At 40.5% G+C, this 17500-nt stretch overlaps 1 protein-coding gene across 2 annotated transcripts in view; it reads right to left on the bottom strand.

Annotated features, from left to right (window-relative positions):
• Positions 1-1396: 1396 nt before the first annotated feature.
• LOC136852295 (collagen alpha-2(I) chain) overlaps positions 1397-17500 on the bottom strand; it is a 108910-nt gene continuing 92806 nt past the window's right edge. The window contains exons 2-3 of one of the 2 annotated variants that reach the window (XM_067126796.1): positions 7154-8010; positions 1397-6013 (exon numbers count right to left, since the gene is read on the bottom strand). In XM_067126796.1, coding sequence (XP_066982897.1) covers positions 4553-6013; positions 7154-7192 — 1500 coding nt within the window. In that variant the 5' untranslated portion in view covers positions 7193-8010 and the 3' untranslated portion in view covers positions 1397-4552. The remainder of the gene's footprint in view (positions 6014-7153; positions 8011-17500) is intronic. The other variant, XM_067126797.1, reaches the window with a different exon arrangement.

Here is a 17500-nt window from a genome sequence, read left to right as displayed (position 1 = left end):
TTAAATTAGAAGAAACTGGTTTTACTTCTAGTGGGAATCTCGGTGACTGTCAGTTCAGTTTTTTCATTTGGATAAGGGGAGAAGAAGCTTGGCACTTTTGATGTCGACGTAACCAAGGCGTTAAAAAGGGCTCTTTTCGGGAAATCTGATGGCAGTAAAATTACATCTGTATAGTTTTTTCAATAGGGATGTTGATGCAGCACGTTTTACCGAAGATGACATTCAGTCACCCTCACCCGAACTGACCTTGTGATCAGGAAATGATTCTACTTCCATCCTTCTTAGTTCATTTATTTTGTGACTAATCGCTTCTCTCATTCTACCTTCACCCATTGTATTTACTTCTATACTTCCACCTTCCTGGATTCCTTTTACCCCATAACAATACTCTTGCATAATTTTGCTCTCATCTTTATCTTGCACACATTTTCACGATTTCGCTGGTTTCTGCAGTTCTCTTGTGATCTTCTTGTGGGACACTGCTGTCTACAAACACTCCACGTGCCATTCACAAGACATATTCTTATCCCACAACCTCGAAACTTCATCTGCTGACCTCTCTTTGACATCATGCATCACTCCATCCTTAGAGATAAGGCGGTCACTCTCCCATTCACATATTCCAACTCATGGTTCATTTTCATCATAAAAGCTTTTAATCACTCTCAGCAATTCATCGTACATGCCAGACACTTTCAACAGCCTCTACGTTGTCTCTCTACCTTTCTTTCATAAGCTATTTCTTGGTCCATTTATGTCACATATAATTTGTCCCCCTTTGATTTCAAACCGCTCACCTATTTGTTTCTTACCAAGGACGTGGTTCATACGCCTTCCTCCTTATTTTGACCCACACTGTTCTTCCCCTACCTGACCTTCTGTTATTTGTGTTACTCAGTCAGAATCCTACTTTACACCTTCCCTTAGTATTATTATGCCATGGGCATCTTGCAGCTGCCTCTGTCGCCTCTACTGTTGTATATTTTTAACTATTAGTATACCTGTCACCCATTCTCTCAGAACCTTTTCTTTACCCAGACATACCTCACAAACCTTGGTCAGCATCTCAGTCACACTGTCACCGCCATACCGTAGCATCTCAGTTTTAAATGTGATTCCATGATGCCTTCCCATTCTTCTCCCTCTTCACGACCGTCTTTATATCCCCAGCAGTCATCTCCACACACAGCTCTTTCTCTCTTTCGTCCTCCACGCTAGATTCATCTTCAAGACAATATATCTTCAAGACGCTCACTCCATAGGCCCGGACTTGCATTCATTTCAGTTTTCCAATTGAACTTTTATTTATATATATATATATATTATATATATATATATATATATATATATATATATATATATATGTATATATATATATAGTGTTTGTGTGTTTTGCATGTAACTGTGGCATATGAGAACGTTCGTCAGTGATAGTATTTGCGTCGTCTTTCCGTATCTGAGTTAAATATCTTTAACCTGAAATTTATCGAGTTGGATTGTTGTATAATAATGAGAGCGAGAGAGAGAGAGAGAGAGAGTTTCCAGACGGTCATTGCAACAAAGCCAGATGTAGCATGCAAATGCTGCAGTAAAATCGTCATAAGTGTCTAATATTTTTGTCTCAAACCACGTTCGATGCCTTTACGAAGTCGACACGCTGATATATATCTGCAAAGGAAGTTTCCTGGGCATCTTGCTTTCATGGAATTGGGATGGGCATCTCCTCCCAGGCTTATTTTATTTATTTATTTTTTTTTTTTATCTTGGCAAGGCGCAAGTTGCATCTCGGGATGTGAGTCATCGCAAGGAATCCTAGTTCATCAAAGATCATCTGAATTCAGCGTCGACTGCAAGTCAGGAATAATGAAACTGACACAGTATCGTATCGTTCTTTGCTCATTGTTTACTGTCGTCTTTCGCATGAGACTCTTGTGGGCGTATTTTGGTTCCTTTTAGCAATTTTGCAAATTATTCTGAAACATGGAATAGTGAAAGTTTTGGTAAATTATTATTATTATTATTATTATTATTATTATTTTATTATTATTATTATTATTATTATTATTATTATTCAGAAGATGAACCATGTTCGTATGGAACAAGCCCACCAAAGGGGCCACTGACTTGGAATTCAAGCTTCCAAAGAATATTATGGTGTCCACTCGAAAAAAGAGTTTTAAAAGTCAACAAAAACAGCTACATTAATGTATTATTTCCAAAATTAAGCTAGAATTGCATTCATTTTTCACAAGTCGAGAAAATATTACACAGTGGATGTCTGGTTACAGAGATCAGCATATCTGATAACATTTCAACCTTAAAGAACGAATCGGGTATGTGATCTCATTCCATGAGCCAGACGGCGACTCTGTGATTCAGTGCTTCTAAAACTAATTCTTAAATCATTCTGACAGGCGATAGGAACCGTCACCAAAATTCTTCTTAAGAGAAAGGGAGACTGGATAGTTTCTCTTACTAAATCTTTGAAAACTTTAAACGTATTTTCTGAACGGCTTTGGAGGAATAGAAGAATTTGTGAACCGATGTTCTCAGAAGGATGACGTGACAGCATTTGTCAAACGAAAATTCTAATATCTATTAAAACGTGTTTATTTGTTATCTAGAGAGAGAGAGAGAGAATACTTAGGAAGGTAAGACAAATATAAAGTAAAGTGAACTTCAGACGCTCCCCGTTTATTGCAAATACTGAGACGTTACTGGTTTTGCATCGCAAAAAAAAAAATGTTCCTCTTTTCTTATCTTCTTACTTGAGGAGGCATCTTCTAAATTTAGAACACGTTCTGAATTTTACTGATGAATTATTGTTTCTTTGACCACCACTGTTCCCAAATTAATTGGTGTATGTCCAATTACGTAATGCATTTACAGACAGCGAGGCAGAGCGAGGCTCCGTGTCCAGCCTTAAATGCACTAAGGAATGCATCAAATCCCGTTCATTTTAATGTTACCAGAATAAGCGCAGTCGCAGCGAGAGTTGTTATTTTTTTTTCTGGCGAGAGGGGGGAAAAGTAGAATCCATTATTATTTCCTGAAGATCAAAAGTTCCTTTACAGAATTCTCGATCCAGGCTAAAATCTTTACTTCCACCAAGAACGAACTAGCTAGATTTTGTGTAGTAGCCGGAAGTTCTATCAAGATTTATAACAATAATTTTCTGATACTGATGACCAAAATAAAGATTTATAAGAAAAAATTAATTTTCTGAGCTGGACGGCAAAATGAACAAGAGACCCACCCTTAAAAATGTTAGAAATGTATTCTCCATACAAATGAAAAGTTAAAAAACCCACGTACTAAATATGTTTTTCAGTCATCTCTGTCTGTTATTGAAATTGCAATGTAACCTGATAATTTCGTTTAAGCTAAAAATCCAGTCCTTTCGATCAAGAGCTGGTTATTGCCCAGAAAACCCCAATAATAAAAGCCCGTGACCATTATCCAGTCGTTCTTTGCAAAGTACGGTAATTTACTCTCTGACCGAGAACGCAGGAAATCCTTACCTCCTCCATTTCCAGGGTTCTCTACTCCAAATTTGCAAGAAAGGCTAATGATCAGATGTAATTCAGCTTGTCACAAGTAACGAAAAAGAACCCTCTTGTTATTTTTTTTTTGTAGTTCACCAAGAGCATTAAGGTGGTATTTGCCTACTAATTGAGATGATTTGATTTAGACACAAATGTCAATAGTTGCATTTACGTATTGTGATGATAATAATAATAATAATAATAATAATAATAATAATAATAATAATAATAATAAATTTTGTATTATATTTTCAATGTGAAGAGAAATTTATCTTTGTGGTATTTTTACTAGTTATTTAGGCGACAGCCCCTCTGCGATTTGACATATTGTGATCCCACAGCAGTTTTCCAATGTCAGTACCTAGTATTAACTTATATGACATGTTTTTACGTATATGTTAACATTTTTAAACGCCCCAAACAGGAACGCACTGATTGTGTTACCAAATTCTGGCTATCTCACTAAAATGATGTTTTGTTTGCATTCATCACCTGTTTGTTCACGACAAACATCCTTGAGTATTTAATGCGATAAACAGATTGTCTCCTCTCTAAATTTAACATATTTGGACAGTGCATGATGTTCCATAGCGGAAATATGACTAATAACTAGAGTGAAACCTTTCACAGACAAACGTCCTGGTGTTGAGTGTGTCGGATTACAGAACAGACAGAAATACCAATGGGCTGGACGGTTGGTTCTCGAAGTACAGACAGGCATTCACACTAAGCAAATGAGGCTTTGCTTCTAAATCTATAGAAATTCTAAACACAGATGACATTTTTATCAACAATTTTTCACTCAGTCATGACTGGTAGAAGGCAAATAACTACGGAGTACTTTCGCTAAGACGTGAAATGAGGAGAATTTTCAAGATCAGTCTGATACAGCTTTATAACTGCACAGTTGCAACCTTTTACTCTTTTCCTACATTGCTCCAGGAGATTCACTAAACACAACGGAGATTACATTTAGGAACAGTCGTGTCCCTTGTAGTAGGAGCCAACTACACAAGCACATGGTCGGGAGATCCTGGTGGCCCAGAGCCCGGCGCATCCAGAGTTTCTCTCGGAGGCCTGGACTCTGAAACACTCCTTCCCCTCGGCTGCAGTTTTTGAGTGTCTGTTTGGTTGCAGTTATCTGAGCAAGGGTGTCGCCGCCTGCCTCGGGATCTGCCGCGAGTTTGGGAGGCGGCTTCCGGACTCACCCCACTCATCATGGCACCCTGCGTCACCTGGGCGATAGGCAGCTGACCGGGTCCTGCACCGGCAAAGTTGTCCGTACGACTTTCCCAAACCCCATCGCCACTCATTTCTGGTGCTCCTGGGGGCATTGCGTGGCCCTCCCTTGGAGGTGGTAGGATACCCAAGGGCAAGCATACACGATAAGGCACATATCCTTCTGCACCATGCGCTGTGCGCACATATAACCAGTCCCTCGTCTTAAAAACAGCGTTCACGATAATTCCTAAGGGCAAGAATGGTCTGACAGGAGTCTGGTTGTGAGTACTGGGTTCTGGGGTGCGACGCATGTTGTGGAGTCTCGTAGAGGAAGCTAGCACCATGGGTAGGTTCGCAGGATGGGAAGGGGATGCCCTGGTCAATAATGCTTCGAGGTCACTCACTTGATATCCATAAGCACCACCACCACTTTCCCCCGAATCACGGCCAGGGTCCAGGTTCTCATAGCAGCCTGCAAGGCGCGCAAACACCCCTCCAGCGACACCTGCGCCGCCAGCTGATGGTGGGGAAACACTTGAAGGGGAGGAATACGGTTGATGGCTTCCAGCGTGGGAACCACTGGCTTGAGGAGGTGGCGGAGAATTTGGTGGAGGGATACTTGCCATGCCTGACGGACGTTCACCAGGAGGAGGGCAAGGCCTGTGCTGGCGAGACCTGGAGGCCGAAGAGCAGCGAACTCTGCGGTCACCGCCATTACCAGCTGGGCCCCTTGGTTCGCTGGACACACTTCGCAGTCGCGCCCCTTCGGCCTCTGCTGGCACAGTGCACGTGGCACCTAACCCCATTCCAGAGGACATCGGCGAGAGGCCTTGGGCATCTGCTTGAGGCTGAGATGCCCATTGGTACTGTTGAGAAGAGTGCCGCCAGCATCCTCCCCCGGCACCAATCCCACTAGCGCCAGTATTCCCTCCACCACCGACAGTAGCCGATGCCATAGCAGGACCAGGCCCAGCACCAAGCCCCTGAGGAGCGGCACCGAGTCCTTGGGGACTGACGGGTGGCGGTGGGGGGCGGGCATCCCTGCGTCTAACCCGACCTTCGCCCACCTCAGGGTAATGGTAGTCGCGCACGCCCAGCATTTCGGCGTTGGCGCGCAGGTCTGAAGGGTCGCTCAAGTGTAAGTTGGCTATGACGTCAGGAAGAGGTTCAACCCAATTGCCGCCTTCGTCGGTGAAGACTCGGTGGTCTTCCTCTAGTCCTACTTCCTCGTCAGCACCACTGCTGACCTGCAAATACAGGTAAACGGTTGTTATTACGCTGGTAATGAAACAAAAGTTTGTGCACAAGGCGTCATTCTGAAATGAAAATGTGTTATGCAATTCGTCAACTTGATTTGAGGTGAGAAAGTCCTTCCTTATAGACGGAGACAGAGTAAAGAACTCCGGAATGCCTGAAAATTATGCATTTAATAACTCTTCTGTGGAGGAACTATTTTTTTCATCCCAGTAGCTGAATTAGCATAAATGAGCCGCCACTTTTCCTAGATTTTGAATTGGATTTAAGTGAGCAAGTTCTGTTGTCATTCTAGGTATTTTAATGGGAGGGATTTAACAGAGATCCTGTATTGCATTCATTGAAAATAATTATACATTTAGAAAGCTAGTTTGGAATTTTGAATCAGATTGATTAATAGAGATTTTTATGGGACCACACAACCAGCGCAAAAAATGAAATAGCATTATTTAGCTAAGTTACTTTTTAGATTGACTATTTTGTATTCCAGTAAAATTTGTACAGTATTACACACACACACACACATATATATATATATTTATATATATATATATATATATATATATATATATATATATATATATATATATATATATATATATATATATATATATATATATATATATATATATATATATATATATATATATATACACACTACTAAGCAAGGACAATAATGCGAAAGGCCTAGCACTATTCCGTCGTTTCTCTTCCTTCGTGGAATTACCTTTATTTATATATTCATCACGCTCCATATTTTCGCGATTCAGTTATGCGTATGTATCTTTACATGAAAGCGAACATCACATACATGAGTATGTTAACTTATGTTGATGTATCTGTCTAGAATGATATTTTTGTCGTGATTACTATAGCAAAATTTCTCTCTCTCTCTCTCTCTCTCTCTCTCTCTCTCTCTCTCTCTCTCTCTCTCTCTCTCTCTCTCTCTCTCTCCTTTGGATCAAACCTCTTATATCTCTATTTATTTTCCATTACATTATTTTTGTCAAAGCACATTCCACACGATTTTCATCCGGAAACATTGAAATGTGTTAAATGATGTGTTTCTTTACTAAAATATTGTACTACCACTGCATGAATAAGTAGCTCTCTGCAACACCCTGTCTACTCACTTTCTTAGTTTTTCGAGTCGTCAGTTTCCACAAGCTCATCTGCTGGAATTATATTTTCACGAAAGGGTGGCACACTTTTTCAAAACTTGCCGTCGGAGAGGCCCCACGGAGAATCTCTCTGACGCGCGCGGGACGAAGGAAGCGAGCGAGATGGGTAGCGATGATGATGATGAACTCAAGTGTCATCCACATCGAATCTCACCATGTTTATAGATCATTCATCTCGCCGTCATCCTTCGACGATGGACTGCCGTTGTCGTTTTGACTAGCGGAATGTCACAAGCACTCGGCGTCACTCTTTTTTTTCGTTATTCCCGAGGAATCACTGTCGATCACTTCACGTCACGAACGTACCGTGAGGAAACTTGTGCACAGCGAACACTACATCACCCAGAGGTACCGCATGCACCGTAAGTAACATCTGTAACGTTCCTCCTCGGCAGAGTATTGAGTGTCAGAGGCGCTTCTTTCTGTTCTCTTTCAGTCCGCCGTCGTTCGTTCTCTTGGGCTCACAACCATCTCATCTTCTTCTTCTTCTTCTTCTTGTGAGTGATACGCAGTCGAGACGAGAACGCATATAAATCTTCTTCCCAGAATCTACTCTTAGAGCCCCCGACGTGGTAGAGAGAGTGGTGTAGTAGTGATGTTTGTGGGTATGTGTATGTACAGAATCTGGCACACACACACACACACACACACAAAAGTCCAATTGGTGCCGCTCCAGGAACTGAAGGGTGTCTCTTGGAAGGCCCAGCTTCAAGCGAATGCCCTCCTGGAAGGCAATCTCTCGGGACCCTCCAGTTATCGGCCTCTACCGAAGCAGTCGCCCTCTTCTCGACGTCTGGGAGAACCTCGGCCTGGAATCAAAGAGAATTCGATCTGTCAGTTGTTTAGCGTGTGGGAATTTTGTCTTAAAAACACCATTTTCATAATATGTTTTTTTAATCCTTGTAATACGAGCTGTCTAAAAGGTGCAAACATTCAGAGAAGCATTTCACTCCAAAGGAAGAAGAAAGTGTAGATAAATGGCTGCTATCAAATTTTGTCACCCTATCGTAATGAAAATCAGAAAAAGCGACTGGTTTCTGTCTAGAGGGAGTTTCACACTTGCAGGTCAGATCACACGGTAAGAAAACAAACGGACAGGCAGACACCGAAAATGTGATGACGCGTCACTCTGTGGTCAGGCGGAGGAGGAGATGGTTGGCAGAGAGCAATCATGCAGTGTGTATGACCAGTAACCAACATTACTGGGGGTGCGGGGCGAGAGTACTCGTTTACTAATGGTTAACATTACTTGAACCTTTCGTAATGATCGGTTTGGACCTACCAAAGTGAACCGGTAATAACACGAACCAGTTGCTGTAATGGTCCAGATAGCAGATTCTTGCCGACGTTTATGCTTCTCGGGAATCGTCATTAGGAACATGTAATGCGTTGACGAGTTTTCGGATTGGGGTGTCCTATTCCCTTGAAGGATGGGATCGTTCAACCTCTTCGGCGGCAGCTTCTCCAATAACGAGTTAATGCGAGAGAGAGAGAGAGAGAGAGAGAGAGAGAGAGAGAGAGAGAGAGAGAGAGTTGATAGCGTTTTCGCATAGACATGAATATTCAGTTTTCCCAGGACAATTTGTTGATGTACCTTATGTGGACTAACTTTTGTTTCATAATTATTATTATTATTATTATTATTATTATTATTATTATTATTATTATTATTATTATTAAAAAGAACCTCATTGAAGATTCTTGTGTATAACTTGTTTTACTGGTAAATATTTACGTTATACACAAAGAATCTTGTGGTTCTCTTTTCCATCTTCAGAAAGAAACTGAAAGAAGTTTTGTTTGGTTCATTATTATTACATATTATTATTATTATTATTATTATTATTATTATTATGCGGCCATGATTATTATTATTATTATTATTATTATTATTAATCAGGAGGATGAACCTTATTCATATGGAACACGATTCACAGGGCCATAGACATGAAATTCAAGTTTCCCAGTTAACACAAAAACTAAGGTATGAAAGAAGTAGAACGGAAGGTAATATGCTTACAAAAGAGGAACTTCTTTCTCTCTTGGAAAATACCTATTGACCTTCATTGACAACAGTATTAGTACAACACAGTAATGGCTATTTATGGAGAACCAGTGAACTAATTATTTATCATTGCATTCCTCAAGCTCTTGCAAGAACTCCTGACAACCAAGGCAATGTTGTCGCTGCATATCTCTTGATTTGTTCGTACGACCTCATTAGTAACTCCCGCAGAAAGAAGCATAAAGGTGGATTTGTAATTTTGTTGTGCTTATTGAAATATATTTGTAAAAGTCCTTTAACCGATTTGATGAATTTAAGTGTATGTGTATATATATGTGTGTGTATATGTATATGAATAAAGACAAAATCCACGAAGGAAAGAGAAACATTGGAGTGCTGCAAGGCCTTTCGACTTTATTGTCTGCTAAGTAAAGGACTGTAAGTCGAAAGGCCTTCCAGCACTCCATTGTTTCTCTTTCCTTCGTGGATTTTGTCTTTATTTATATATTCATCACGTTCTATATTTTCGTGATTCAGTTACACACACACACACACACACACATATATATATATATATATATATACACACACGCACACACACACCAGAATACACCCTGAAAGGAATTTATATCTGAAGTGGTAATTTGTGAAGTGACTAAAAATGCAGACATGAATTATATGTATGAAAAAGTATGAGAAACTTATCCAAAATAAAATAGTAACTGAAAAGAAAGCAAACTATCTGCCCCCAAAAATGTTTGTTCGAAAAACCAATGAACGAAACTGTTGAAAACCTTCTCACAAAGATTTTTGAAAGATTTTTAGGTAAATGCTAAATAGAAAAAAAACTTTCACTGATATTTCCTGAGAGAGAGAGAGAGAGAGAGAGAGAGAGAGAGAGAGAGAGAGAGAGAGAGAGAGAGAGAGCAGGAAAATTTGAGCTGGTTGACCGGAGGAGACTACGGGCGACTAAGGGTACACATCCACTTTGCAAAGTCCTACGTGTCTACGTAGACTTCTGGAAAATGGAGTCGTTTTTGTTGACGAGTTTGTCCCATAACTCAGGAACCTTAATGGGAAAATCGTTTAGAAATGAAGACTCCAGTGGATGGAAGGGCCGCGTTGACGGAAAATCACATTGTACACTAACGGACCTATATAAAAACGTCTCTTACATAAATCCATAAGCATGTTGCTTTTATTAATGAGAAGGTATTCCTTTCCAGATGTTTCTGTGTGTCAAATTTAATGGTAGATTTTATTTCATATTTCCCCGTTTGATTTTTTAAAAATTTCACTATGGTTTTCCTCTTTCTTTTACTCTTCGTTCGCGTTAGAAATGACGAATGAGAGTCGAGGGGAAGTGGCAAAAAATCACAAATTGGACGACAAATATATTCAGAAGCACGTAGAGTTTCAGAGCGTCATGCGCCCTACTTCAGGTTTCAAAGGTCGATGCTGCTTTGTTATCACGAATTCCTGTGCCCCGGTAGTGGCAGTTTGTGACAGACGATGAACTGCTTCATTATAAAAGTATTGTAGGACATTGTAAAAATATTGTGGGATATATTGCTAAGGGTTTCTCCGGCCAACATCGCTGAAAGGACTCACGATTTCCCCATTGATTATTTCAATTTAGTGGCGTATCTAATCTCAGGTTCAGAGTTTTATGTTCTGGGTACTTTCAAATATGATTTGTTGACAATTTTTTGTTGGGCGGGTTTTATCATGTATGATTTTGTCCATTGTTTCAATGTTGCTGTGTCGCTGTGGTTTCTTTCTGTTTTGTGAATGATCTTTTCACCAACTGAATATTTTAGTTTCAACTCATTCTTTGGTGTGCTTAGCCACTCGTGATTCGTTCGTCGTGAGTCCTTCCATTTTACGAGAAATTCTTTGTTGTAAAGGCGCGTACACTATTCTTGCATATCCGCGTGTCGTATCATCGTTGCGTATCACCCAGTGATACGTTACGGTGCAATTATGTATCCACTTGTTGCGTATCACCCTGTGATACGATACGGCGCATCAGGATTATGTAGCCACTTGTTGCGTGTTCGCGTGTCGTATCATCGTTGCGTATCATCCATTGATACGTTACGGTGCAATAGGGTAAATGTATCCACTTGCTGCGTATCCGCGTGTCGTATCATCGTTGCGTATCACCCGGTGATACGATACGGTGCAACAGGATTATGTACCCGTGTGTCGTGTCATCATTGCAACAGTGTCATTCAGTTTCCTCTCGATTGAACGTGCAACAGGACAATGTCCGTTGTGTACCATTCCTTTGATGTGACGGCAGAAGACCGACAAATGGCGGATCGAGCCCGTTCCGTATCTGTGTCATATTTTGACCGCAACCAGGCAACGCTTCCCCGTCCACACTGATACGCAACGAATGATATACGCGGAAATGCAACAAGTGTGTACATGGTCGTGAATAACCAGAGTTACTTTTTCACGGACGTGAATATTTATTCATTTCAAATGATTCTTCATCCCGTATGATCCTTCGGTGCGAATGATTCTTTGTCGTGAGCAATCCTTTCCTGTGAATCTTTGTAATCCTATGCTGCAAATGTTCCTTCGTCGTGAGTAATTATTTTGTTTATATAATGAACCTTTGCAGAGAATAGTCAGTGGAATTTTGCTGCTTGTGATTCTTTGTTATTCTGGCTTTCTGTTTAAATTTTGTCAGTGATATGTCAGTCTGATTGATATTGGCGTTTCTAATGGCTGTGTCTCGACTGCGTCAGTGAGATCATTGTGTCATCAGGAATTGGGATTTCTTGAAGATTTTCTTTGTTTCTTTCTTTAAGAGTCAACAGACTATAAACCCAAGAGGACTCCAAAGGGAAACCAACCTGATGAGAGAGACAAGTTATGAGAAAAGGTGATGCATGAATAAATAAATATTAGCGAAGAGAAACAAAACCGGTCCTCCCTGAAATTCAGGAGAAATCAGCAGCATTTGCTTCTCGCTTAAATATTTAGAGATGAGAAGACCCCACAACTGCACTCGGCAAACTATTCCACATTTTAATTGTAGCCAAGGTAGAATGGAATAGAAGATATAATTTAGGCCAGAGGCCAGGCGCTGCGGCCTATGAAGTCATTCGGCGCTGAAACTGAAATTGACAGCATAAAGGTTTGAAAGGCGTAACTGGAGGAGAACCTCGCAGTTGCACTACGAGTCAATTGTTAGGAGAAGGTGGAAAGGGACATGGAAGACAGAATATGAACAGAGGTACAGTAAAAAGGATCGAAAGGGGTTGCAGCTAGGGGCCGAAGGGGCGCCGCAAAGAACCAAAGTAATATCTAAAGTGCACCGCATGAGGTTCAGTGGTGGCACTATCCCCCTACGGGGATTCGTAGCAAAGTGTTTTTTTAAGTCTTAAATGCCCATATAGCGCTTTGTACTGCAGTTCCTCTTCACGAACGCCCTGTGAGACCTGACGGGAACCTGGAGCTAAAACCCCTTCGGCGTCTCGATTATGTACCGCAAGGAGTTTGTCATTTGCAGAACGAATAGTGAAATCACCGTGTTGAAACTCTCTCTCTCTCTCTCTCTCTCTCTCTCTCTCTCTCTCTCTCTCTCTCTCTCTCTCTCTCTTTACATCATTTTGTCTGTTAAATTTTCATCACGGTAAATGTGGCAGATACGAGAAATATGAAAGCAGTTTATGGTTTGGGGAACTGACGCCAGCATTGACTGTCAGCCATTTATTGGCTTTCGGTGTCCCACAGGTAAATGGTGAATTGCATGATTAAAACCCTAAGAAAATTCTTAGTGATTAACAGCAATGGGCGTCATGCTATTTGCCTCGGCATTGACAGCAGCTGCATGGTTGAGCCAATAAAAAGTAAGCAAAGAGCGGCAACACTAACTGCCAAGAAAATTGAGAGAAAACAAAAGATAAAAAAAAACAGAGTGAAACAAAGAAAAAGAGCCGAAACAATGACAGAAGGAGCATCAGTAGTGGTGACGGTAACAAGATCATGCTCTGGTTACAACGATGACAAGGATTTCCTCCTGTGACTAGCGTAAGGATCACTGCGGTCGCAGTTTTATCATGTGGCGAGAGGACCTCTCTCTCTCTCTCTCTCTCTCTCTCTCTCTCTCTCTCTCTCTCTCTCTCTCTCTCTCTCTCTCTCCCCGCCTCGATCCCGTGTGAAAACCGCCAGGTCCCTGACATCGGTGGCCCGCAACGTGTCAATTTCGCTTTGAATGACATCCATAATGGCTGTAATATTCGCCGTTGTCTCTCTGTCTCGCAGTCGTAGACGGGGGATGATTGCAGGATATAGAAAATGGAAGATTACAGAAGATGAAAGATGTTAGGAGGTGGGAGAGGAGGAGGATGATGATGATGATGCTGATGATGGCGGGGGACAGATGCGAGTGGTAAGTCTTCATCTCACTCTCAGGGAGAGAGAGGAAATGGTGCTTCTCTTCCTTCTGCCCCAAAACTTTATTTTTAGGCTCCGTCTTGTTCGTCATCCTCTCCCGGGTGTCGGCTCTGGAAGGCTGCCCGTTTTTGCCTTGATGTGCAACCGTCTCTTTCCCCCTCTGTAAATACGTACATTCTATCTATCTGTCTATCTATCTATCTATCTATCTATCTATCTATATATATATATATATATATATATATATATATATATATACATACATACATATATGTGCTGGAAGATTGGGGCATCTGGAACGCCGAAGATTTACCAGGAGTGGAGACGGCAAACAGCCACCGTAACATCTTATAAATTTATTTGGCCAAATTTTCGAGACTACTACATGTCTCATCATCAGGGCTGTAAAATATACAAAGAATAAAACTTAAGAATGGAGTCAGTTCTTAATTTTTATTCTTTGTATTTTACAGGCCCGATGATGAGACATGGAGTCTCGAAAATTTGACCAAATAAATTTATAAGATTTTACGATGGCTGTTTGCTGTTCTATTCCTTGTATACATATATATGTATATGTATGTATGTATGTATGTATATATATATATATATATATATATATATATATATATATATATATATATATATATATAGATGTATGTGCGCATTTTATAATGTATTGTGTCTAATATTTGTATTTCAGCGCTTTTAATGATAATTTTATCGTTCTTGTATTTTTAAATTGAGAATGAAACCTTGTGTTTCGAAATGTTCAAGTTTTCAGTAATACCATAACATGCATATATATATATATATATATATATATATATATATATATATATATATATATATATATATATTATGTTTACATACATATTAGGAGAGACGTACCTTGAACTCTGAGAAAGTAAGACTGATGGCAAAAGCATTGACAGGAGAAGAACAGTGTGGGTTCACAACAAGGACCAGAATCAAATGAATTTTATGGAATGGTTGTGTGAGAGAAGTTTGAAAGTCAAAGGAAACCTGAAACCAGCACACATGTAGGCTGAAAAATCTCTTGATAGATCTTTTAGAAAAGTAATAATGGAGGATACTGAGGTTTTATGGCATAAAAGATAAGCTGCCGAGACCGATAAAACTTTTTATGATGGAGGTGCAGAATGTTTAGGCAGTCATTTCTTTGGGGTGACAATTTGACTGAGGTAAGGATGTGTGATTATTATTATTATTATTATTATTATTATTATTATTATTATTATTATTATTATTATTATTATTATTATTCTGTAGATTAACCCTATTCATATGGAACAAGCCCTCCGCAAGGGGCCACTGACTCGAAATTCAAGCTTCCAAAGAATATTAAGGTGCCCATCAGGAAGAAGTAAGAGGAAGTAAAGGGAAATACAGAAAGAAGAAGAGATCCCACTTATCAAAAAAGAAAAAATAATAAATTAATAAATAGATAAACAGCAGGACAAGAGAATGAGTCGTGAATGGAGTGTGGAATGGCTGAAACTGCAGGAACTAGAGAAAGAATTCGAAAGTGTCCGAAAGAGGAAAGTCGAGAGTGAATGTGAGCAAGGGGGAAGGAATTGAGGGCAAATGGAAACCGTGAACGTAGAGCAGTTGTTATGGCTGGTGGGAAAATGGACGAAGTAGATTCATACGTTATTTGGAAGTAGTTCAGAAGGAGACCCTTCCCTTACCACTGTAACATTGCTGTTTAAAATGCAGTTGATTTTTTTTTTCTGACGTTTTGATTCTGACAGGACTTTCAAAATTTATGGTGGGGAAAACATACTAAATTTAACATCTAATTTGCCTGTAACATTGCTGTTTAAAATGAAGTTGATTTTTGATTCTGTCTTATGATATCTCTGTTCACAGGTATTATTGCCAAAATTTATGGTGGGGAAAACATACTAAATTTAACTTGTTTTTCTCTAATTTGCCTGTAACATTGCTGTTTAAAATGCAGTTGATTTTTTTTTCTGACTTTCTTATGAGTCCCATCTCTGTTCGTGACAGGTCCTATACAATATTGCCAAAATTTATGAAGGGGAAAACATACTAAATTTAACTTGTTTTTATCTAAGTTGCATGTGTCCGCGAGTGTTTGGGAATTGAGAAAACATCTGCCATTGCCGTGTGACAACTGATTGTGGCAGTTTTTAATATTAATTTTATTGGTGAGACGTGAATGACGTTTGTGTAAAACTGGTGAAGATACGAAGGGTAATCAGAGCATCACATATAACAACCAGATACCTCAGAGAGAGAGAGAGAGAGAGAGAGAGAGAGAGAGAGAGAGAGAGAGAGAGAGAGAGAGAGATTTCACAGTAAAACTGTCCAGTTGTATTGCTATAAAATAAGACGCTAGCTTATCAGCATCCTCAAAACAACTAGATGACATCATCAACTTTTTGAAGCACACTGCTTCAAATTAACAGAAACATCTGATTACCTGAACAGAGGAAAATTAACTTAAATTCCGCCAGCGATCTTCACGTGAATCAAATTTAAAAGGAATAGGATGGAAATTTTGGAAAAATTATATATTAATATTCTACTTTACTCTCTTTCTCTGTATAAGCTGGTGAGCAGTCTAATTTTGATTCCCTTCATACGCCAAAGTTCTATCCTTCGTATGGGGGTAGTACCGTCAGTGCACCTCGTGCAGTGCACTGTAGGCGTTACTAAGGGTTCTTTGCAGCGTCCCTTAGGCCCCTAGCTGCAACCCCTTACGTTCCTGTTACTGTACCTCCGTTCATGTTCTCTTTCTTCCATCTTACTTTCCACCCTCTCCTAACAAATGTTTTATAGTGCAACTGCGACGCTTCCTCCTGTTGATCTCGTAAAATACTCTCAATTTCCTTTTCAGCGATGAATGACCTCATAAGTCCAGCGCTTGGCCTTTGGCATGAATTTCATGTTCCTTCCTCCCGAGTTCTGTCAGCCTGTCTGTAAAAATAGAACGCTGCAGTTCCTAAAGGACTCCATCTGTTCCACCCACGTCGCTGTTTCTGTGATTTGTTTTTCACTCCGTCATCAGGAGACCTTCAGGTACACGGGAGCCGCACCCGGAGGCGGGATTTATTGCATACTCTTAGTAACACTATCTCGTGAGGGTTCCATTAGCGACGTTTCCATAACCGCGTTTTCATTCTCTCTCTCTCTCTCTCTCTCTCTCTCTCTCTCTCTCTCTCTCTCTCTCTCTCGGTGTTCCTCTTCCTTATCATCATCATCCTTCGGCTGCTTATTCCTCCCGAGAACAGGTGTTATTAGGTCTGGCCAGATGATGGATAGCATGAGTAATGGCATGTCTTTGGGGGCGAGCTCTGTACTTTTCTGTCTGTTCCTCTTTATTGTTTTCTGTTGTGATATGTGCTTGAGCGCCATCAGCCGAGGCTCTGCGCAGCCGCGAGACTCTACACCAAGTCTAGACGCACTTGATGATACGGCAGTGCTGCTATCATTTCCCGCTCCGTTGCTAGAGGTACGGTAACTGGAAAGAAGCCGCGGCGGAGAGCGACGATTCGCCATTCATTTTCAGAATGAACCTGTTAACGTACTGTAATGTGGGAGCCACGCAAGCGTTCCTGTTTTCGGCTCTCGCGGGTGAATCTGTCTGCCAGGTGAATGTGGGGTGTTTCGATGGCGAGGAAGGACGATTCCCGAGTCCGGCGTCTCAACGGTTAATGAAAAGCTGGCGAAACGAGGCTCGTGTTTTGATTAGCTGTCCGTCTTTTTCCTTATTTGGTAGCTACAGTATTTTAATAATAGCCTGTACAGCATTGCATGACGAAGGCACTGGCTCGAAATTCAGATGCAGAGGCGCTACACAGCGAAAAGAATGGCAATGATTGACGAGATTG

This window comes from Macrobrachium rosenbergii, chromosome 25, assembly GCF_040412425.1.
Source record: "Macrobrachium rosenbergii isolate ZJJX-2024 chromosome 25, ASM4041242v1, whole genome shotgun sequence".
NCBI lineage: Eukaryota > Metazoa > Arthropoda > Malacostraca > Decapoda > Palaemonidae > Macrobrachium > Macrobrachium rosenbergii.
Note: the sequence above shows the minus strand (reverse complement) of the source record. Positions and strands in the feature narration are given on the sequence as shown.